This window comes from Furipterus horrens, unplaced genomic scaffold (assembly GCF_987537825.1).
Source record: "Furipterus horrens unplaced genomic scaffold, mFurHor1.1.pri manual_scaffold_4, whole genome shotgun sequence".
NCBI lineage: Eukaryota > Metazoa > Chordata > Mammalia > Chiroptera > Furipteridae > Furipterus > Furipterus horrens.
Window position 1 is genome coordinate 175,848,350 of NW_028327174.1, and position 22,860 is coordinate 175,871,209.

The window sequence follows — 22,860 nt, forward strand, 5'->3', positions numbered from 1 at the left end:
GTAACCTGGTGTCCCCACGCCCCTCCCCCCCCAGCTCCCAGCCACAACCTGAGAGTCACACCTTCCTGGGTGGTTCTGCTTTATATGCTGTGTTTGCACAAGTTGATTCGGTTCTTGTTCCAGCTCATATGCATCGCTCTGGTGGCCGCAGGTCTACCAGCTCAGCTCGGGAACTGGAAGACATCTAAGTATAAGACAGAGTTTTTCCCTCTGCTTCCTCTCTCTGCCATACCAGCAGCCCCTTGACTGCCCCCTTCCGGCTCTACAGACTTCATCCTCTGTGGCTGATCTAGCTTGCTGCTTGGTCTTCATCTGCAGACACTTAATTCATTTCAAAACACTCTCCCTTGTTACAATAAAGGGAACCCCCCTCTTCCCGGCCCCCAGTCATTCTACAAACTAATGCCTCCTACCTGCAACCTCCTGGCTAGTGTCTTCTTCTTTATGCCATTTAACTACTTTGTTAGGTGATCATTGTTTGAGCCATCACGTCTTGCCCCTGGGAAAATGTCAGGGTTAACCATAAGGGGGCAGATAATGCAGGGAAATCTTAGGGTAGAGAAAGGTTGTTTATGTAGGCAGGAGGCAGGCCAGGAGTGCTGAGAAAGGGCTGAGGGAAAAGTTTGCAGCAGGTTAAGACCCTAGTCTCATTAAGAAGATCAACTGAACTTGTATCTGAGCTGGAATAAGGATCTTCAATGCAGGGTCTTTGTACACAAAAGGAAAAACAGTGGAGCTGGATAACGGGGCTTAATGCCTGTGATTTAGAATTTATGAATGAATTTACACTACCACTGACCCTCCTCAGTGAATGTTGACAAACCGGAGGGCCCTTACACAAACAACCCACACTTAACTGTCCTTTAGAAACAACTGACTGCAGACTTTGCTAACCGAGAAGGCAGTGGGAAGCGTCACATTGCTTTCTCCGAGCCAGATGGTTCCTGGTGCACAGGGCAACGGGCTTATATCTCATCTCCATTTCTTTCCAGTGAGGAAGAGGAGGCTTGCAGACTTGACTGGGCCCATCATTCCCAAGTGCCGGAGTGGAGTCTAATGCGTGGCGGCGACAACCATGCCTTTGAACTGGACATGTCCTACTGATAACCTGTGCTCTGCAGTGGAAACCAGAAGGCAAAACGCCGGCACAAAGCCCTTTTGTGGTTCAGTTCTTTATGCACTAAGGTTTTAGGTTAACTAGTGGTTATAGTTGAAAATTTTATAAACTATGGTTAATGTGAAGTTTTTCTTTAGTCACAGTTCAGTCTGGTTATTATTTAAAAACTAAGAAGCCCCTGACCCAGCAGATCTTACTGAAGATGTTATAGCAGCGATGACTTAACCCCAAGAGCCCAATTTTGGGGGCCTTACTATGTGGTGTTTCAGGTGTATTTAAAATGTATAACACACAAACAGCACACTCTTCTGCGTGTTTTAGAAGCATTATAAAATACTTTATTACAAATTTGAGCTTAGTTATATAGCAAAGAGAACAAGTTCTTTATTAACCCTCTTAAAATTTAAGAACCTCAAGATTAAAGTTGCCATATTGATTCTGGGATCAAGAACACAAATTTCCCCCTCAAGAAAGACAGAAAGACAAAAGCCACAGAGCTCTGCCAGGAATCAGAGAGCATGATATTCCTTTTGCTGGATACAACGCAATGACAGAAAAGCCAATGGTGAAATTCCAAGTTTCAAAAACCATCCTTTCTTTTCCAATCCCAAGCAACAAAAAGCTCCTTGAGTGTTCTCTGTGATATCTAGGATTTATTTACAATTTAATACCCAAGTCAGAGTTTTTTCCTTATCAAATGCCAACCTTATGACAGATGGGAAAAACCAATGGCCAAATATTTGAAAACACCTTTCTATACTATCGCACGTGGGCTAATGGCTTACGTGAGGTCAGGCATCAGAGGGATACATTCCTAGGCCACCGTGGCTATGCTGATACACTTCAACCACATGTGGCAGCACTTATTAGACAAGTCACCGCTAATGTCATGCCTGTAAAAATCAAGCCTCTGAAGACCAACGGTGAAGACCCAGATATTAAAGAATTAGGAACCCTGGCCAAGCCATCCCAAGATTATTTTCAAAATGTAATTTTGGTATTTCTGCCACATCCCTTTTTAACATCATGTGCACTTCTTGGGATCCAGCAAAAATGTGAAGCCACAATGCCCTTGTGCCTTTTACCATACCACAGTGCCAGTTAAGCTAGCATTTCTGTTGCTTGGGGAGTTAGATTAGACATATCTTAAGACGGAGAGGCCAAAGAGCTGACAAGCACAGACTAAGCTGTAGAGCACTGAGCAGAGAGGCTTTTGATGAAAAAGGGAAAGTCTTGCACACGGAACTGAAACGACGTGGACAGTGCAGGGTAAGCAGAGGTGGAGCCAGGGCTGCACCACCGTAGAAGAGTGTTACTGGGGCTGCAGATGGGCCCAGGAGTGGCACCAGGCTGCAGGGACAGCCATCCCCACCGGCTTCTCCTTGAAACACAATTGCAGCTGTATTCTGCATCACTGGAAACTGCAATGTAACATTAAATCTGTTGGTCTGTGAATGGCTGTGTATGTGTCTCTTGGGACATGCATGACAGGGACATGCATTTGACAAGGCTGGAAAACCACAGCACTGATGAGGGACCTCACTCAGAATGTTACTTGTATCCCAAGGCACTCAGGTGAAAACTGGCCAAATGGCAGTGTCATTGAGCTAACGGAATCTCTCAAAGAAAATAAATAAAAGCTAAGTGTGGTGGGAAGCAGACTATAAGGGGGAAGACCTCTCTTCAAAACCAAATCAATAAAAAATGGAGGTGGGCCACATCTTTAAGACCATCAGATGAGCTATTGGTCTGGACCAGGAAATGACAATTTTTTCTATAAAGAACCAGATAGTAATTATAGGTTTTGCAGGCCGTAATCTTTTGTAAATACTTAATTTCACCATAAATCAGGTAAATAAATGGGTGTGGCTATGCCAATAAAACTTCATTTACAAAAGCAGGAGATGGGCCAAATGCCATAGTTTAGTTTGCAGATCCTGGCCCAGTGCTCTTAGGCTAAGAGAGACGAGGGGAAGGTAGTAGTCAGTGGCAGATGACCTAAGGGGACTGGCTCCCAGGAGTCCGCTCCCAGGGCCACAGCTTTCGTACCTTTGCCATCAGGACAGACATGTGGTGGCAAGAAAAATGACTACTACCAGCCCTGCACTGCATGGCCCAAAAAGGGCATGACCTGGTCACCAGGCTCACAGCTCTATCCCTCAGCAGCTCTGGGATCCCACACAGTGCACCTTTTTCTATGCTGTCGAATTTTCTGAGTCAGATATGTCAGGTAAGTGTTCAGTACCAATTCCCTCCTCCCTCCTCTTGTGAAGCATAGGCAGCCAATACGGTGACCAGTTTCCCATGGTGGCAGTGGCCAGCACCAAAGTTCTCCATTTCTGTTGCTGCAACCTTGCTATTTTCCAACACAGGGCCCCTTCAAACTTAGTTTTGCGAAGGCTCAGGAAAACGCCGACGGCACGGTTCACGCAAGCATGGCCCATCCTCCCCGGTGTAAGGTCTTGGCTCTGGGCTCACAGGGCGTTGTGCCTGCTGTGGAAGGTCGCTGGGTATGCGTGGCCGTCGGGCTGTGCATGCACACTCCTCTTTAAAGCTGCTCTGGGCAGGGCTCGAAGGAGGCCTCCTCCCTTTGTCTTGACAGGTGACACAACAGGCTGTGAGTCCTTGTCCTTGGCAGGTGGGGCAGGTCAAGACAAGCTGGCGGCACTGGGGAGTGGAGCAAAGCTTATACTGGTCCCAGGGGGCTCCACAGTATGAACATTCTGGGGAAGGAAGAACAATCTTTGTTATAAACACACACACACACATACAAACACACCTGCGCACACATGCAGAGGACACTTCTCCAGTTCCTAAATGTAACTCTTATCTCATAAGAATCAAATATATCCTGTTGCACCTGGGGAATGTTTCTAAACCGGGTCCCCAACCCCTGGGGCTGCAAGCCACCCTGTGCTACCCACCCCCCTCCACGGTCTTCCATGAAACAGGTCCCTGGTGCCAAAAAGGTTGGGGACTAGTCTTCTAAACAGTAAGTCTCCTGTCTTCTAATAAAAAATTCTCCCCATTCCTCCTTTTTTGGGGGGGAGGTTGCTTCTGAGAATGGTCTTCCTGATTCCAGCATTCACTAACCCATTTTTTCCCATTTAGAAAACAGTAACTCTTCTCTCTTTCATTAACTATTCCAAAGCTAGCCAACCACCCCCTTGGCCAATGGTCTTTTCCCTTCAGATCATTTTTCCCTTTTTCACTGGGAGACAACATTCCTGAATGCAGATGATCCCACATCCGCATTCACCTTCTGCAGTCCACACCCCACTTCCCGAGGCCTGATTCTCCTGCTGTTACTAGCAGGCACTTTTCACTGGGATTCCTAAAACTTGAATTATTGACGTTCTTGGCGGGTTTTTCCCTGCTGACTTCTGTTCCCACTGACAACATCATTCTTCTTCAAGTCTCTTTACCTAGTTGATCTGAGCTACCTTTGGGCCTTCCTCTCTCCTTTATACTACATCCAGCTCCAAAACAGAGGTAAAGTAGCTTTCAGTAAGAGACACAAACACAAGACAATCCAACTTAATTAAAAGATCAAGAAAGGAGAGGACAAGCAAACTCAGATCTTATTTACTATCTTAGTGGAACGTAATCTCAATCTCTGATCCTCATTCTAGAAAATGCAATAGCTTTTGTTTGCCTGTGACCTTTCCTACTCAAGACTGTGGCATCCAGGGGTAAGAGCCATTTTTCTAAAGAATTATTTTCATCCTTCTTCACTGAGTGCTCTCATTTGGTACCACGTTAGTATGGACTCAAAACTAGTCAAACTACACACTTTCTGCAGCCACCCCTGCCTCTGACCTTGGCCCTAGGCCCTGCGCTCCCTTTGGAATGCTCCACCTGCCACTGGAAAGTGCACACGTGTCCACAGACCATCTGAACTAGAGGTTCTTTTATTTTGTGCCATGGGTGTACTTAGCAGTCTAGTGAAGATTATGAACTCTTAGAAAAATGGTTTTTAAATGCATAAAGTCTACTACATGGGATTACAAAGAAAACCAATTATAGAAATATAAAATATTAAAACATTTTTCCAAATCTGGGATGTAGTAAGATATGAGCACATTAAATAATAAGACTTAGTGGTGGGCCTAATAGCTATTTCCATTTTGAAGCAATGATGAACATAAATGCTATTTTGAGATATCAGTTGCAACTGTAATCTATGAAACTATTGTGATTTCTATTGATAAAGTCACAGGTACATCTAATACTACTGATTTGTTGATTACATTCATAATTGATGGAAATGTTACATTTAGTGAGGTTTTATGAAAATAAAGATAAAACTATTTTAACTAGTTTCCTATCTAAATTCACAGAATCCTTGAATTCTATCTATTGGCCCCAGGTGAAGACCCCTGATTTAGCCTTTCAGTTCAACACTCAGCAGCAATGCAGAGCAAGGGGCATCACCCCCATCTGAGGACTTGCTTAACTAGTAAATGGTGAAGCCAGGGTCTCGACGCAGGTTCATCTACAACCCTGCTGGGCAGTGGTGGTGCCATGCACTCCCTGGTCCTGTTTTATTTTCCAGTAATCAGGACTGGCCTGCCTTCCAGAATGGCTAATATGGAGAGTGCCTGATCACGAGCTTAGGCTCCAGACCCATGTTGACCTACCTGACACTATGTCACCGTTGTAGGACAAGGCATAACGCTCATCGAAAACAAACAACTTCCCTTTGTAAAAACCATCTGGAAACTCTTCCAGGTACTTGTGGATGCCACCCTTGAGCTGGAACACTTCCTTGCACACTCCCTATGTATGGGAAAACAACAGGAGATTTGAGGGGACAAGCGGAGAGCAGTAAGAAGCTCCACGGGAGTGGCACACGGCTCCCGCGGCAGGACCGAGAAACTGCTGACCAAGGGGTCAAGGGACCAGCTGGCCAGATCCTGCCTCCGGGGGGATGGGTGATGACAGCAGTCAGGGCCTTCACTCCCTAGATCCTGGGAAGCTCAACTATTTTTGCTGCCCCCTAAATATAGGAAGACACCTGTTGGAACTTGTGATGTTACTGAATTTGCTCTTCTCAGGATCAAGCAGAAGTATTAGGCAAAGGGAGACGTTAACAAATTTTTCCCGTTCGTACCTGATGAGTCTCTAAGATGGTTAAGTGTTTCTCACACTTTAAGACATAAACTCTAAGCTGACACCATACAAGGGGACGATAAACCCCTGGCTGGCTGGAAGTGGGAGAGTAAATGAAGGAGGGGGTGCTGCACATGCTGTGGGGGGAACCTTCTTCACCGCCAGGCCTGTAGTGCCCCAGAGCACTGCAGGGGGGACTCACCGTGGCTTTGAGGTAGGCTGAACCCCGCTCACAACGGATGCCCCCAGTGCAATACATCAGCACCCTCTTCTCTCTGAAAAGTTCCAGATTTTTGTCAACGTAGCTAGGGAAGTAACTGAATTTCCTTATGTCTGGGGCTAAGCAGCCCTGGAAGCGCCCCTACAATGTGAGAGCAGAAGGAAAACGGTCAGAAAAGCATACTTGGCATGTCTTTTCTGGGTCAAACACCCCCTTCACCACCCGCCACCTTGGCAAGGAAACACCTGCTAGTTACTATTCTCATCCCCACTCTGACCTTTCAACTTCAAGATCTGGAACTTAGAAACAAGGCTGGTGAGCTGTGGGTCACCTTACCAGAGTCTTCCAGGGAACTGGAGAGGCTGCCCAAAGCAGACTTTACAAAATCCTTGACACACGTCAAGGGTAGGCACATGAGAGCCAGAATGTCCATTATTTGCCAAGATAGCTTTAATTCCTATTTTCTTGGACTTTCTCACCAGATCCTGAGTTCAAAGGCTTGGGTTTCCTCTGAAGCTGCTAGCAGTGGGAAGAGCTCCATGTGACTTGACCACAGGTGGGCACACACTGTCCCCTTCAGGAACGTGCCATTTTGTGGGGACTCAATTTAGGTTCTTACTATTTTGCTTTCATAGAAGTTTCTGCAGTCCAGTAGGATAGTATCACTTTGTTCTTGATTTGCCTGAGACAAAAACTTTTCTACTTCTGTATGAAATTCTCTTGGAGATAAATGGATTCCTAAAACCAAACCAAAAAATTAGTTAAAACGAGAATAAGGAAACAAAACCCAATCACAATTTTCCCAGGCCAATGACTTACATATCACTGTGCTTCTTTCCACCTAAACCTTTTTTCTTCACAATTAACAGTTATGTCTCAAAATAGCACTATCTGATGATCGTGATGAAATAATTTAGTAATTCCAGGTATCCTCACTGTCCTTCCTCCTAAGATAAGCACTACGGAGACCTGGCTGTTTATTTATTTTTAAAATATTTTATTTATTTTTAGAAAGAGGTGAAGAGAGGAAAAGCAACACCGATGTGCAAGAAATATATCGATTGGTTGGCTCTCATATGCCCCCAACTGGGGACCTCCCCGTACCCAGGCATGTGCCCTGGGAATTGAAGCGGGAATTGAACTGATGACTTTTTTTGCAGGCTAGCGCTCAATCCACTCAGGCACACTAATGAGTAATAATTAACCAAAGAAGTTTACATCCTCATACTTGGCCTAACCCAGTAATAAAAGCCAGACAGCTGGGATCTAAATTGCCATATGGTTTGCTGGTTCATTTTATGGCCAGTCTTCTATTGTCACTACACATGGAGGAGGCTGGACATTTATATGTAGTGACACATTCTTCCTACACTTTTTTTTAAAAAAATTATTTATTTATTTATTTATTTATTTTTAGAGAGAGGGGACAGGAGAAAGAGAGGGAGAGAAACATCACTGTGTGGTTGCCTCTCACTCACACCCCCAACTGGGGACCTGACATGCAACCTAGGCATGTGCCCTGACTGGGAATCGAACCAGTAACACTTGGCTTGCAGGCCAATGCTCAATCCACTGGACCACAGCAGCCAGGTCTTCCTACACTTTTGTATTTTTTAAAAAACATTCTAACTTTTTCACATGACTTTATACTCACACCTGTGTACAAGTAAAAGAGAAAAGGGTGGGAGATGATATATGAGACAAAAGGTGAGAGGGAGGAAAGGATGAAAAGGCTAGAAGATGGAGAAAGGAGGTAACGAAATAAAATACAAGGACACGAAAGAAAAAGAGAGAACCTGTCTGGGCAGGGGTTGGGAGGGGAGGAGGCTTTGGCTTCTCGACTGTCCAGGATAGAAACATTCCTGTATCTTTCAGGATTCAGACATCTCAGTGGATTGTAAGGAACTTCTGGTGAACTTGGCAGTGCGGAGAAACCACACCTCACAGGCTCTGGTGACTTGTGAAAAGACTTGACAGCACCACAGGATCCTCATTCCGCTCAGGAATGAATTCCAACAACCACCTGGAACTGCTGGGTTCTCAGGTAGGGCAAGAGGCCCCAGAGCATGGCCAAGGAACCTGGATTCCAACCCGCCCAACCTAAGATTGTGGGGCGAATGTAATAAGGCCACATTTTATGTTACTGTCATGTAATTACATGGTCACCAAAACAGTGGGGTGAAAGGGGAAGACCAAAATTGTGATGAGAAGGATGGACATCTGCTAAGAATTCTACTTATGAGGTGAGGTCCCCCCAAAACCCGGAATTATCTTCTGGAGGGTGGGCCCCTTGTAGTACAGGCTTCCCTCGCTAGGGGAATGTTCTAGGAACCCATCTGTTTCAGTGTGCCAGCTGGCATTGTTGAGAGAGGCTGTGTTTGGCTTCAGTGAATTATTTTTGGGGACTCTTTCAACGCCTTTGCCCATTTCATGATGGGTGATTTAAGAGCACACCTGCCCAAACAGCGCTGAGTGTTCAGCAGTTTTTAACCAAAAACAGCATAAACCCCGTGCCTCACCCTCCCTATTCACCCAACCTCGACCCAAGTGACTTTTTTTTGTCTCCCCAGATGAAAAAAGGCCTCAAAGGGAAACGTTTTGCCAATGTGGAAGAAGTAAAACAAAAAACTGCAGAAGCACTAAAAGGCATTAATATGAACAAGTTCAAAAACTGTTGTGAGCAGTGGAAAAAACATCTCGATAGGTGTATTGCATCAAATGGAGAGTACTTTGAAGGTGACTGAAGTTTAAACATGTAAGAAAAAACACAATTTTTTAGAAATAAGTTCCGGGTTTTTTTGGGTCCCCCCTCATACAAGGAGCCACAGGGCACCAAATTCATTGCCACGGCTGCTCTCCTGGCCCTGGGAAGGTCTGACATTTAAGAGATGCCTGCAAACCTGGCTCAAATAAAAGCAGCACAGCACTGCCTGGAGCCCACCCTCCCCTAACTTCCTGAGCACTGTCGTAGGGAACCATGGAAGGCTGTTTGCAGTCCTCTGCCCCTGCTGAGGTAGGAACACTATGCAGACATGACCCCTTTTGGCCCTTCTCTCCTCATACATGAGTCTCTTTTCCCAGATGCTTGTATCTTACTTCCATTTCCCTCTGGCTTAACTCTTAGCTTTCTTTTAAATATTTACACGTTAAAAAAGGAGACAATACTATCTATTAAGTAGTCTGTCAAGAAAAGGAAATAAAAAAGCAAATCAAACCCGAATCTGATCTGGTCTCTAGACTGCAGCTGTCTGATATGGTAGCCAGTAGCCACATGTGGCTAACGGCCCCTGAAATGCGGCCAGAGTCCAGGACTGCAAGGACTCAGCATGCACACAGAAGGTAAAATATCCCAATGATTTTTTTACATTAGATAAGATGTTGAAATAGTATTTTGGTTATAATGCATTAAGTAAAACATATTATTGAAATCAATTTCACTTATTTCTTTTTACTTTTTAAAATGTGGCTACTAGAAAATGTAAAATTCCATACGTGGCTCACATTATATTTCTATTAGGCACTGCTACCAATTTACAGGAAATACAGAGGACAGGAGAATATCCCATAGTGATGCAATCAGCATTATCCTGATTATAGGAAACTACAGGTAAAATGATCTAGTTCCTTCAAAAAATAAACTACAAGGGGGAAAAGAGATGTAGGCAAATCTATAGGTTAGGAGAGACTTAGAGAGGTAGTGATCAATAGCAATGAGTGGACCTTACCTGAATCCTAATAGAAACAAAAACTTAAAATTATGAGATAAGTGGGAATTTTAAGTACTGACTAAATATTTGATAATAGTAAAGAAAAACTATTAAAAATGTTTTCGACGTGATAATGGTTTTATAGTTTTTTTTTCAAATTCTTTATCTTTAGAGATATCTACTAATATATTTATGAATGAAGTGACAAGTCATGGGGATTCCCTTCAAAATAATCCCAAATGGCAGAAAGGTGTATCTATAGATGAAAGTGGCCATGAACTTGTAATTGCTGAAGGTGAGTGACAGGTACATGAGAGTTCACTGTACTATTTTCTTCTTTAAATGCTTGCAAAGTTTCATAGTAAAAGGTAAAACAAAAACAAAACCAACCAAAGTTCTTTCAACCATCTAAGGTGACCATGAAAAAGAGGGGAAAGAACATTCTAGAGCACTTGCAAACAAACTGCTTTGGTGATGAAAGAGACTTGCTTCCTGTAGCAATAAGCCTGTGTGTTTTATTCAGCTGATGAACTATTTCCAATAATTATACTCCTCCCAAATTGCTATCTTTGCAAAGAGAAAATTACTTCTTGCCAGTCATCAAGGAGAATAACTAAGCCCAAGCCATTGTGGCTCAGTTGGTTGGAGTGTTGTCTACTAAACTGAAAGGTCATGGGTTTGCTTCCAGGTCAGGGCACACGCCTGGGCTGTGGGTTCTGTCCGCGGTCTGAGCGCACATGAGGTGCAACTGATGTTTCTTTCTCACAATGATGTTTCTCTTCCTCTCTCTCTCCCTCCCTCCCCATGTCTCTAAAATCAATAAGCATATCCTCAGGTGAAGATTAAAAATACTAATAATATCTAAAAAAAAACACACAAAAACTAAGGTCATTCTGAGGGGCGAGTCTCAGTTACCATAGCACCAAACAAAGGACCAATTTAAGCATGAATAATCCAAGTGTTTGGCCACCCACAGCTATTTTAATGAGGATTCATCACAACTCTAGTTGTTGGTCTGTATCTAGCTTTCACATTTGTCTCTATACTGTTTTATCCTTTGAAGAAAAGCAACATTTTTCTTCTAAAAGCAAGCATACCAGGCTTCTTGTAGGAGATCTTACTGGGACTGATCCCCATAGGCACAATTTCTTCAAATACACCAACACGCAATTCTGGAAAACAGCAAGCTCCTCCTTTGCTGGTCTAGCCAATGAGAAACGAAGCAGAATACAATCTTTCTCTGCATCTCCAGGTGTAAGACATTTAATAAAGTTCAATTATCTGGAACATTCTAGACTATAATTCCCTCTTCCCATTAAATCAAGTTTCCTAATTTGAGACCTCTTAATACTTCAGCTATCGTATTACTATAAAACAGACTTAATTCTTATATTTGGTACTTATTTATTGCGTATCTACCACGTGCAGAAATGTGACATTGAAAGGTGTTTCTATAGCAATAAGCATTTAAAATTGAAACACCACTGAGCAATTTCAACATGGAAGATTCCATCCCAGCTTTTGCTCTGAAGCCATGAGCTCTCTTCATCACCACCAGTACTAACACCAGCAAGGTTAGTTCCCACCACCTTTATCACCTATTATGATAAAACAGAATGCTACTCACAAACAGCAGCTCATCTGTAAGAGAATCTTGTGTCCCTGTGGTGTGAGGTGCTGATCTGATTATTCCAGGTTTATAGAAATAGCCAGGCAGTCTCCCAAGCGAGCAAATGCATCTAAGTTTCAGAGTTTAGACTGTGTGAACTGCATCATCCTTACTCTTTAAGAAGGGAGACTGAGGTCCAGAGAGGGCACTAACTTGACCAGGATCACATGGCGACTTACTGGAAGAACTGGAACAAGCACGTGCTCCCCATGCACTGCCTTGTAACCTTGTAAAGGGGAAGGGTATTTACGTGGTACTGCTTCTTTCTCTACACTGACCTTGTCTTCATAACCTACAACAGGAAGAGGCACCGAGGCAAAAGCAAATGGCTCTAGAGCCATCTTCTTTTCAATTTCTCTTACCTTAAAATCGTCCTTACACAAATAATCCTTAAACAATGGGCAGGAAAGCATGGCTTCCACATAGAGTCTGGTGGCCAGTTTGCTTCCACCAACTGTCCCGTTGATTCCTTCTGTAGCAATTCGCACCTGGACATGAGACAGTGCGAGAAAGGGAACGCAGTCTGTTCTTAGCTTAGTTTAAATCTTCCCAGAGCAGAACAGGCTCAGGGGTGCCAATGAGTTGAATAGGAAATGCAGAGACACTGCTGTGCATACCAAAGTGTTACCACACAAAGATATCTGTAGTTTTCTAACATGGCACCCCAGGGTTCAGATGAGGCGCTCCGTTAATGTGTGCTGAGTAAGAGCATGAAAGGAATGAAACTACGGGAAAGTCCCATTTGCTACAGAGCTCCAGCTGTCCAATGGCCAAAGAACCGAATTTTGAGTTTAATGCAGGCCAGCAGATCTAGAATCAAGATTAGCTCTGCCAATTGCCCTGAGCAAATTAATTCTCTGAACCTCAAATTCTTCATCTGGATGAAACAGGGATTAAAGAGAACCAGCAATGAAAAACACTGCTCGTTCATGCCCCAAGTCCTGAAGCACAGAGCACATGGGAGGGAAGAGCCCACCAGTGAAAACCCGCCCACCTGGGTACAAAGTTGCAGCAGGAGTGTGTGTCTATTCTGTTCACTGTTGCATAACCAGTGCCTAGAACAGTGCCTGCCTCATAGTAGCCAGTCAGTATGTATCTGTTGAACAAATGAATGTGCATCCTGGCTTCTCAAACCCCTACTCTCTTTGAAATGCTTCCCTGGTTAGGGAACATCTGAGCCTGGATTAAGGCCCCTGCTTTAAGAGGCAATGCTCTAGAACCCTGCAAAATTAGTTGCTTTGGTACTACCAACTCCTTGGATGAGTTTAATGATGGATCATCTTTAGAGAGAGCTAAGCTTTCTAGAGAAAAGTGCTAGAAAGTGCCACACTGCATCACGGTATTCTCTGGAAAGAGAGGTAATTTAAGGTCCTATATTGTTACTATTATCTATAAAACCATACCTCCCAATGCATTAGAATTTGAAAAATTTAAGAGGCTCTGCTTTTTCAGGGCCCAGAGAAGATACTTCATTTGCTGCCACACTTGATTCAATTCTTTTAGGGCATGGGTATAAATAGGATTCATTTCACAAGCCAATGCCAGCTCACTGGTAGTGGCTATCCAGAGCTCCACGGCAGGCACTGTGGGGCACATCCAGGCTCCTTGAGAAAAAGTATTGAAGTCTAGTGCAGCTTGTTCTCGGTGTGGGGGAAGAAAGTCGGAAGTATATGTCAGCTCTGCTGTGCAAACTACTATACTTGTTACATATATGTGTATATAAAATGTTCCAATTTTACAAAGTTCTTTATTAATTAGGCTTTATTTTAAAATTAAGAGGGCTATAGGTATTATAATAGTAATATAAATATACATTTTTTTGCTATTTGTTATTTTAATAAACTTACGCAAAGGATAGGGATCATTACAAATGAACATCAAACAATCCAAAATATCAACAAAACTAGGAGCTGGTTCTTCAAAAAAATAAACAAAATCAACAAGCCTCTAGCCAGTCTAATCAAGAAAAAAAGAGAGAAGACCCAAATAAACAAAATCAGAAATGAAAGAGGAGAAATCACGACCGATACCACAGAAATACAAATGATAGTTAGAAATTACTACAGACAACTGTATGGCAAGAAATTTGACAATCTAGAACAAATGGACAAATTTCTAGAAACATACAACCTTCCAAAACTGAATCAAGAAGAAGTGGAAAGTCTCAACAGACCAATAACAAAGAAGGAAATTGAAACAGTAATCAAAAATCTCCCTGCACACAAAAGCCCTGGACTGGATGGCTTCACAGGCAAATTCTACAAAACATTCAGGGAAGAACTAACTCCTATCCTCCTCAAACTGTTCCGAAAAATCCAAGAAGAGGGGAAAATCCCAAACTCTTTCTATGAAGCCAGTATTATTCTAATCCCCAAACCAGGTCAAGACACAACAAAGAGAGAAAACTACAGGCCAATATCACTGATGAACATAGATGCTAAAATCCTCAATAAAATATTGGCAAACAGGATCCAGCAATATATCAAGAAGATCATACATCATGATCAAGTGGGCTTCATTCCAGGGATGCAAGGATGGTTTAATATTCACAAATCAATAAATATAATACATCACCTAAACAAAATGAAAGACAAAAATCACATGATCATATCAATAGATGCTGAAAAAGCATTTGATAAAGTACAACACCCATTTATGATGAAAACACTCAGCAAAATGGGAATAGAGGGAGCATACCTTAACATAATTAAGGCTATATATGAGAAGCCTGAGGCCAACATCACACTCAATGGACAAAAACTAAAAGCATTCCCCCTGAATTCAGGAACTAGACAAGGTTGTCCACTCTCTCCACTCCTATTCAACATAGTGTTGGAAGTCCTAGCCACAGCAATCAGACAAGAAAAAGAAATAAAAGGCATCCAAATTGGGAAAGAGGAAGTAAAACTTTCATTATATGCAGATGACATGATAGTATACCTAGAAAATCCTATAAACTCCACTAAAAGACTACTTGATATAATAAGTGAATTTGGCAAAATAGCAGGGTACAAAATAAATATACAGAAATCTAAGGCATTTCTATACACCAACAATAAAATATCAGAGACAGAAACAAAAAAGAAAATACCATTTACTATAGCAACAAGAAAAATAAAGTACCTAGGAGTAAACTTAACCAAAGAGATAAAAGACCTGTACTCTGAAAATTACATAACATTGAAGAAAGAAATAAAGGAAGACATAAATAAATGGAAGCAAATACCATGTTCTTGGATGGGAAGAATCAACATCATCAAAATGGCCATACTACCCAAAGCAATTTACAGATTCAATGCAATCCCTATTAAAATACCAATGACATATTTCACAGACCTAGAACAAATACTCCATAAATTCATATGGAACCAAAAAAGACCCCGAATAGCAAAAGCAATCTTGAGACGGAAGAACACAGCAGGAGGAATCACAACACCAGATATCAAACAATACTACAAAGCCACTGTAATCAAAACAGTCTGGTACTGGCATAAGAACAGACATATAGATCAGTGGAACAGAATAGAGAGTCCAGAAATAAACCCAGGCCTCTATGGTCAACTAATATTTGATAAAGGAGGTAGGAACATAAAATGGAGTGAGAAGAGCCTCTTTAACAAATGGTGCTGGGAGAACTGGATAGGGACCTGCAAAAAAATGAAACTAGACCACCAACTTACACCACATATGAGAATAAACTCAAGATGGATCAAAGACTTAAATGTAAGCTGTGACACCATAAAAGTCCTAGAGGAAAACATAGGCAAGAAAATATCAGATATCTCACGTAACAATCTCTTCACGGATACATCTCCTAAAGCAAGAGAAATAAAGGAAAAAAAAAATAAATGGGATTACATCAAACTAAAGAGTTTCTGCTCAGCAAAAGAAAACATCAGCAAGATGAAAAGGAAACCAACCATATGGGAAAACATATTTGCCAATGACATCACAGACAGGGGACTGATTTCCAAAATATATAAAGAGCTGATATGACTCAACATCAAGAAAACAACCCAATTAAAAAATGGGCAAAGGACCTGAACAAACACTTCTCCGAAGAGGACATAGAGAAGGTCCATAGACACATGAAAAAATGCTCAACATCATTAGCCATTAGGGAGATGCAAATAAAAACCACAATGAGATACCATTTTACACCAGTCAGAATGGCCATCATCAACAAATCAACAAGCAACAAGTGCTGGCGAGGATGTGGAGAAACGGGAACCCTACTGCACTGTTGGTGGGAATGCAGACTGGTGCAGCCACTATGGAGAACAGTATGGAATTACCTCAAAAGATTAAAAATGGAACTGCCTTTTGAATCAGCAATTCCACTACTAGGATTATACCCGAAGAATCTTGAAACACCAATTCAAAAGAACTTATGCACCCCTATGTTCATAGCAGCCCTGTTTACAATAGCTAAGTGCTGGAAACAGCCTAAGTGCCCATCTGCAGATGAGTGGATCAAAAAACTGTGGTACATTTACACAATGGAATACTATGCAGCAGAAAGAAAGAAGGAACCCCTGCCATTTGCAACAACATGGATGGAACTAGAAAGAATTTTGCTTAGTGAAATAAGCCAGGCAAAGAAAGAAAAATACCATATGATATCACCTAATACAGGAAACTAAAGAACAACACAAACAAAGGAACTAAATAGAACAAAGAGCAGAATAGCAGTCAATAGGGGGGAGGGGGGAGGGAGAGAAGGGGGATAAGTAAGGGAAGGGTTTAGTCAAAGAACATATATAAATGACTCATGGACATGGACAATGGGGAGGGATATGATTGCGGGAGAGGGGGTGGGTTGGGTGGGGGAGAGAAATTGGGAGAAAAGGGGACAACTGTAATTGAAAAACCAAACATTAAAAAATAAAAAAAATAAAAAATAAAAAAATGCAGGGCAAGGATCAGGGACAGCTCAGACAGCCAGTGAGTCCCTGAACAAAGGATCTGGATGACTGCCACTTCAACAGATCTTTCTGAGGCAGAGGGCTAGACACTGAGAAAAGGGTCTATGACCTCTATTTTCTCTTCATTATATTGCACATGAGAGAATCACATACCAGCATCTCTTTATCAAAGATATTTTGATTTGTATCTACCAAAATAAATCATGGCTTCTGTGTGGACTCTCCTTTGGCCGAAATTAAGTTTATATGCCAGCAAATGGGTAACTCATGACCTTTTTCCGAAAAACATCGAAGTGAGCTGTTGTGGTTTTGCACTAACAAGAGAAGGGTAATCATTCTTTCTCTTACTTTTTCACAGTAAAGTCTGTTGACCTTTTCCCAACTTTCTTATAGTGTCTATATTATGGACACAAGAAGGCAGAATTGTACAATCTAGCAAAATATTGGTGTCTCATGTATATATTTTTTCTTATCTAGGGAAACCAGGTTCCCCCAGAGAAAGTCACCAGGCAGTGAGTTCCCAATGTTTATTGTGTTAAATGGGGTACATTTTTTTGTGTTCAGCTGTTAAGTGCATTGAAGTAACACTGAGTGACCATGCTCCTTCAGGACTTCACTGTCCTCTATCTAAGTTGAAGGCCACAAAATAATAATAAACAACACAACAGACTAATATTTCATCAGACAAGTATTTGCATAGCTTCTTTTCCCTCTAGAAGTTGGAAGCACTTGGTCAAAAGCATCTTAAGATCTCGGAACACTACCCTCCAGCAGTTGTATTAGGGATATCATTTATACCTCTACTCACTCAACTGTTTCCCACACTTTGCCCTAAAAAAATAATGAACATCCATTTCTGCCCTGGTCGGTATGGCTCAGTTGGTTAGAGCGTGGTTCTGTAAACAGAAAGTTCATGGATTCCATTCCCAGTCAGGGCACAAGCCTAGGTTGTGGGTTTGGTTCCCCTTCAGGGTGTGTGTGAGAGGCAGCCAACTGATGTTTCTCTCCTGCATCCATGTTTCTCTCCTTCTCTCTGTCTCTCCCTTCCCCTTTCTCTAAAGCCAATAAGCATGTCCTTGGTGACGATTTTTTTTAAAAAAATGGTCATTTCTGTATATATCTAACAATATTGATGGGTCAATGTTTAAAGTTTATTTTTACTATGATAATAACTATCTACTCTCCCAGTACACCTGAAACTTCCCTCTAAACCATGTTCAGAGAGAATTTTTTTGGTTAAGTGTTTCATCTTACATATTTTTATGGGATTAAGTAGAAAAACAGAGCGAACCAGTAGAAGGGTCAGGAAATCTACACCAGCGGTGTTTCTGACTGTGACAGATATGAAGTGGTACATAGTTCTATGCTACTGTCTTTTGGGTAGGTTAGTAGATTCTTTCCTAGGTTATTTTAATATCAGAACCCAAAACAAGCACATCCACTCCCTATATAGCTGGAGCACAGAAATCTCTAAACTCATACGCTAGACTTTCAATCTCTAGGATTCTTCAACAGAAACCTTCAAAGCAGCTCCTTGGTGAGGAAGGTCTCAAGCCTCAGAGATGAAGAGCAATAGTCAGCATTTACTGAGCCCCTACTGTGAGACAGGAGCTTTATATTATACTCCTGAAAGGTAGATGTAATAATCTTCATTCAACAGAAAAGGAAACAATAGCTCAGAGAAATCAGGTAACTTGCTCAAGGGCACAGGTTGGTATGTGTAGATATGGGATTCCAAACCAGATGTTATTGGCTCTATATTTTCTAATTTTTCCTCTCCAAAACCTTCAATGCATTCCCTTAAGTATCATTAGGCAATAAGGAATGTATAGCAATAGGGACAAGAAGCTTCCTTTCATAATTCCAGAACTTTAAAGTTCTCCCTTTTCTTTACCTAAATGCCAATATTCTGACAAGTGTACCAGCAGAAAGCTATCTCAGTAAACTGGACATGTATCATTGAAACCTAAGAATTTAGACCTAAGATCCAGGCAGGTGCTGCCACCTTATGGTTAGAGGCCCTCACTGCCAGTTCACCTTGGGCCAGGACAAAAATAACACATCTGCCCCTAAACCAAGGAAAGAAATTGATTTCATATTCAGGTTGACTGTGAGAATATCCAACTTTTATGATGATCTCTAAATAGAGATTGTGATAAATGTATTCATCCCACAAATGTTTACTAAGTTTTTTACTATACAGTACACCAGGAATTGTGCTAGGAATCAGGGTTGAATTTTTTTGTGTGCAAAGCCTAAGATATTTACTAACTGGCTCTTTAAGAAAAAGTTTACTAACCCCTGGTCTATGCTATAAAGTATTCTTATAAAACACCATCTTAATAGCTTTTTAGTATTCTATTTCAACGCCTAGCATGAGTTCATTAATTTCTAAGAACTCATCAGCGAATCCTTTTGTAAAGAGTGCAGCCTCTGCAATTCAAGTTGAAGGCCAGCGGAGCCCAGTGAAGGGCGGGTGTGGAAGAAGGTGTTACCTTGCCTGTGAGGTGCAGGTGCCGACACAGCGCTGCCTGCCAGGCACAGATCCAGTGGGGATCCTCCAGGTCTCGGTAGCAGTAATAGAGCAGCACCTCTCCTTCATCACTGCCCTGGCCGCTGTAAAAAGAGAACCACAGGGAAAGCGCATCTGAGTCAATGGCATACAGAAGCCACAATTCATAAAGTATACCCAGGCAGCATCCCAGGGAAGGATGCTGGATGGAGCAACTCATGCCTGCCTTTGCACCCACTATTGCCCTCGGGAAGTGAGAAGCAACTACTGTCCACATTTGCTCTAAAGAAGGCCGGATCTGCACTTGATAGCTGAGTAACCTGAGGCCAGTTCCTTTCAGAGGAGACAGCTACAAGTGACAGTTAGGACTCCCACCAGATTTAACACGAGGACACACACCCTTCCTGTTGCACTGTGTCATGGGATCTGTACAGGTCTCTTATCATCTCTGAGCCCTGACTTCCTCAACTATAAAATTGGTGAACTGAAATAAGGGATATTTCCTAAAAGTGTGCTCTGAAGCTGTTCTATGAAATCAGGTTTGAGAAATCCTGCAGACAGTATTTCCCTCTTTGAGTCACAGTAAAAGCCCCTTATTTGTTGGAGGCTCTGAGAAGTGCTGCAATAAAGAACATTTTAAACTAGTGCGTCCCAAACTTATTTGTCTTTAGTACTGTTTTCAATACCAGATAGCATCCTCCACAATGATGTTGCACTGATGTATTTTAGAGACTGCTACAACAGATGATAAGTAAGTTCCCATCCAGCTCTGGAACGCTTCAGGGCCTAGCTTCCTTCAAAGCCTTCTTTATTCTAGAGCCTATCTATTTCTTTCTCCAAACTCCTGTAACAAATTATCTGAACCATACAATTTAACTGATAATTCTATAACCTGTCTCAAATCATCTGCTAATTGTTTTATGCCCCTTTCTTTGTTTCTTTAACCAGAAAGCAAATTCCTTGACGTGCACGGCCACACAGAAGTGAAAAGGCCACATTTATAGAGCACTTCATAGTTCACAAATTATCTTGCCATCATTTCATATAATACTGTGAGGTAGGCAGGACAGACATTGTAATTCCAATTTTAGAAGTGAGGAAATGAAGGCATAAAAAATTTTAGTGACTAGTTTAAGTTGGACCTCAAGTTCAATTTTCTTTCTTTTCTTTCTGATAAACAAGTTAAATTTGTTTTATAACACTAAATACTAGTGATTAAAGTATATTAAATCTGGACATTTTCTATTCACCAAATAGTTCAGGAACTGCTTGATATCAGAAACCTGCCCCCTACAACTCTGTAGTATGATTTGGTAAAAAATTTTCAAAGGCAGAATCTAGACCTCTAATCTTATGCCTCAATTCTAAAAGTTAACAACCTTTCTAAAACATATTCAGCTCAGAAAACCACATTTTTTAAGTTCTGACATTATTCAGGATAGAGGAATCATGAACATTTCTGGGCCCTCTGATTTCTCTTTGAAAATAATACAATTTTCTGTTTTTTACTTCTCCTTAAAGAGAAGATATAGGCTAGCTTTCAAGAAACCTGGCAACTCTACCAGCTGTGCGGGTATCTGCTACTGCATAGGCTATAACCTTCCATTGTACATAGTACGCATTTATTGGCCTAGCTTAGACCCTAGAGAAATTCTGTGCCTTTAGGATCTTGCCATTTAGTGGATGGGTAGTGATAAATCACTGTGGCTCAAAAAAACATTTAAAAAATAAAACCAAAACTACACATTGAAATTCTTACCTTATTAGCTCATCAGGGTTAAAGCAACTAATATCAGGAAGCCAAGCAGATACTTCATGGTTTCGAGTGAGGTACTCTTTTGGAGGATTCCTTTTGTCTGCAGACTTAAGACTCTTGGAGGCACTCAATGTCACAGCCAGCTGCTTTAAAAGAGAAGCAGTCTGGTGGCAAATCTCATCAGCATGTTGTGCTGCCACATGTCTATGGATGCTGGTCTGGTCCGTGAACAGTTGCTGACAGCATTTCCACAACTTTTCTTTACATTTATAAGAAGGTGCTACAACTTCTTTAGTTTTGACAAAAAGGGCAAATGCCTGCAATTACATTTCAAATTGTCACTGTTAAATAACCTTAGGTATAAGGCTAATGGAACTCTCAGTGAAATTCCTTCTATTATCTTTCCACAGGGGTTTCCAGTTTTATGTCCTACTATTTGACAGAAGAACTTCCTGGGAGAGGAACAGTTTTATTAGTAAGCTTTATACCAGCTAGACCAGATCAGAAGTCTTAGATAGCAGCTGCCCTACTGCCTGTCTATTCTCCTCATGACTAGGTCTCCTTGGTTCCTGGGATTCCTCCCATAAGCCTAGGTGGGAAAAGGAATCCAGCCATCTGTCTAGGATCTGTCCTCAAGTATTCCACCACATGTGTTCCAGAGCCACAGCTTGCCTGTGATTCTCCTTTGCCTGGCACTGAATTAAGATCACTGGTATTGACCTTGATGAGACCTTACCTTGAGCATGGCAGCAGGCTACTATCTCACTATCCCAGCACTCCCCGGAGGACAACCTGGATGAGCTACTTCTAGATCTATCTGCATTAACTATATACACGTGACCCTGAAACATCAACAGCAATTTTACCTTTTTCTTTGCAAATGAGTATTTCTTCTTTGTATTAACATCTAGCTCTGCTTTGAGACTGCTACTGGGATTGCTAAGACTTGTGTCTTTCAAATCCAAGTCTGAAAATCTTAAGACACAAGTCTCCAGGTCATCTCCTTGGTCTGGTGAAGCAGAAGAAGGCATCTGGTTTGGCTGCAGCAGTGGAGCGGATTCCTTTAATTATCTCCTAGGAAGTGAGCAAGGGAGAAACAATAATGTCCAAGTCTTTGTTTACTACTTGAAGTAAACTTGAAGCTAATTAATCATGCAAATGAGCATGGGCCCAGTGGCCCAAGCTATCCATTCATTCACTCGTTCATTCAATAAATATTTATTTAGCAGGCATTATTCTAAATACTGGGGATATAGCAGTGAATGAAACAGAAAATAAAAAATCTCTGCTTCCTTAGTTTACATTCCCATGGGGAGAGACAACATATAAGCAAATAATTTGATTTTTTATAAAATGTCAGATGGGCCCTGGCCATGTTGCTTTGTTGGTTGGAGTGTCATCCTGTACACCAAAAGGGTGCAGGTTCGATTCTCACTCAGGACACATACCTAGGTTGTGGGTTCAATCCCCAGTCGAGGTGCGTATGAGAGACAACTGATTGAAGCTTCTTTGTCCCTCCTTCCCTGCCTCCCTCCCTCTCTCTCTCTCTTTAAAATCTATAAAAACATATCTTTGGGTGAAATTTTTAAAAGTTCAGTGGTAAAAGAGGCTAGGAAGACAAATAAGCAGGGTAAGGAACAGAGTGATGGAAGGGATCTTTAAAACACAAAGTATAGATAAAGTCTGTGGCAGTAGCATTTGAGCAAAAAACTGAATTAGGGGGCAAACCATGCAAACATTGAAGGTAAGCAGTACCAAAAAAGCACCGGGCACAACCAGGCTGTGTGCTAGTAACTTCGGTTATAAACAGTTTGTTAATTTTTGTTCCCTAAAATCTTGAGC

At 41.8% G+C, this 22,860-nt stretch overlaps 2 protein-coding genes and 1 long non-coding RNA gene across 5 annotated transcripts in view; 2 read left to right on the forward strand and 1 right to left on the reverse strand.

Moving 5' to 3' along the window:
• TMOD1 (tropomodulin 1) overlaps nucleotides 1-2,572 on the forward strand; it is a 77,542-nt gene extending 74,970 nt beyond the window's left edge. Inside the window, exon 10 of the mRNA XM_090274457.1 lies at nucleotides 993-2,572. Within this exon, the coding sequence (XP_090130583.1) occupies nucleotides 993-1,057 (65 nt within the window). The 3' untranslated portion in view covers nucleotides 1,058-2,572. The remainder of the gene's footprint in view (nucleotides 1-992) is intronic.
• On the reverse strand, nucleotides 1,433-22,087 carry TSTD2 (thiosulfate sulfurtransferase like domain containing 2). 3 transcript variants are annotated; one of them, XM_090274456.1, is made up of 9 exons: nucleotides 21,885-22,087; nucleotides 21,022-21,161; nucleotides 19,246-19,366; nucleotides 12,188-12,313; nucleotides 11,254-11,359; nucleotides 7,069-7,187; nucleotides 6,432-6,590; nucleotides 5,758-5,896; nucleotides 1,433-3,840 (listed from the first exon to the last, which is right to left on the reverse strand). In XM_090274456.1, exons 1-9 carry the CDS (start codon nucleotides 22,047-22,049, stop codon nucleotides 3,503-3,505), a joined length of 1,413 nt encoding a protein of 470 aa, XP_090130582.1. In that variant the 5' UTR covers nucleotides 22,050-22,087; the 3' UTR covers nucleotides 1,433-3,502. The 3 variants fall into 3 exon arrangements, with proteins under 3 accessions (XP_090130582.1, XP_090130581.1, XP_090130580.1); XM_090274455.1 differs by having other exon boundaries at nucleotides 21,022-21,164; XM_090274454.1 differs by having other exon boundaries at nucleotides 21,022-21,335.
• Nucleotides 6,617-9,600, forward strand: LOC150013423 (uncharacterized). The gene is made up of 3 exons (XR_016510563.1): nucleotides 6,617-7,005; nucleotides 8,325-8,493; nucleotides 9,020-9,600. It is a non-coding gene; the product is annotated as an uncharacterized LOC150013423 (long non-coding RNA).
• Nucleotides 22,088-22,860: the final 773 nt, after the last annotated feature.

Coding starts and splice junctions, on each gene's coding strand:
- TSTD2 (XM_090274454.1), bottom strand. CDS start 22,049: ATGCCTTCTTCTGCTTCACCAGACCAAGGAGATGACCTGGAGACTTGT. Junction 12,314..19,245: donor ACCTGCACCTCACAGGCAAG/GTAACACCTTCT, acceptor TCTCATGTCCAG/GTGCGAATTGCTACAGAAGG. Junction 3,841..5,757: donor CAACGGTGACATAGTGTCAG/GTAGGTCAACAT, acceptor TTCCTTCCCCAG/AATGTTCATACTGTGGAGCC.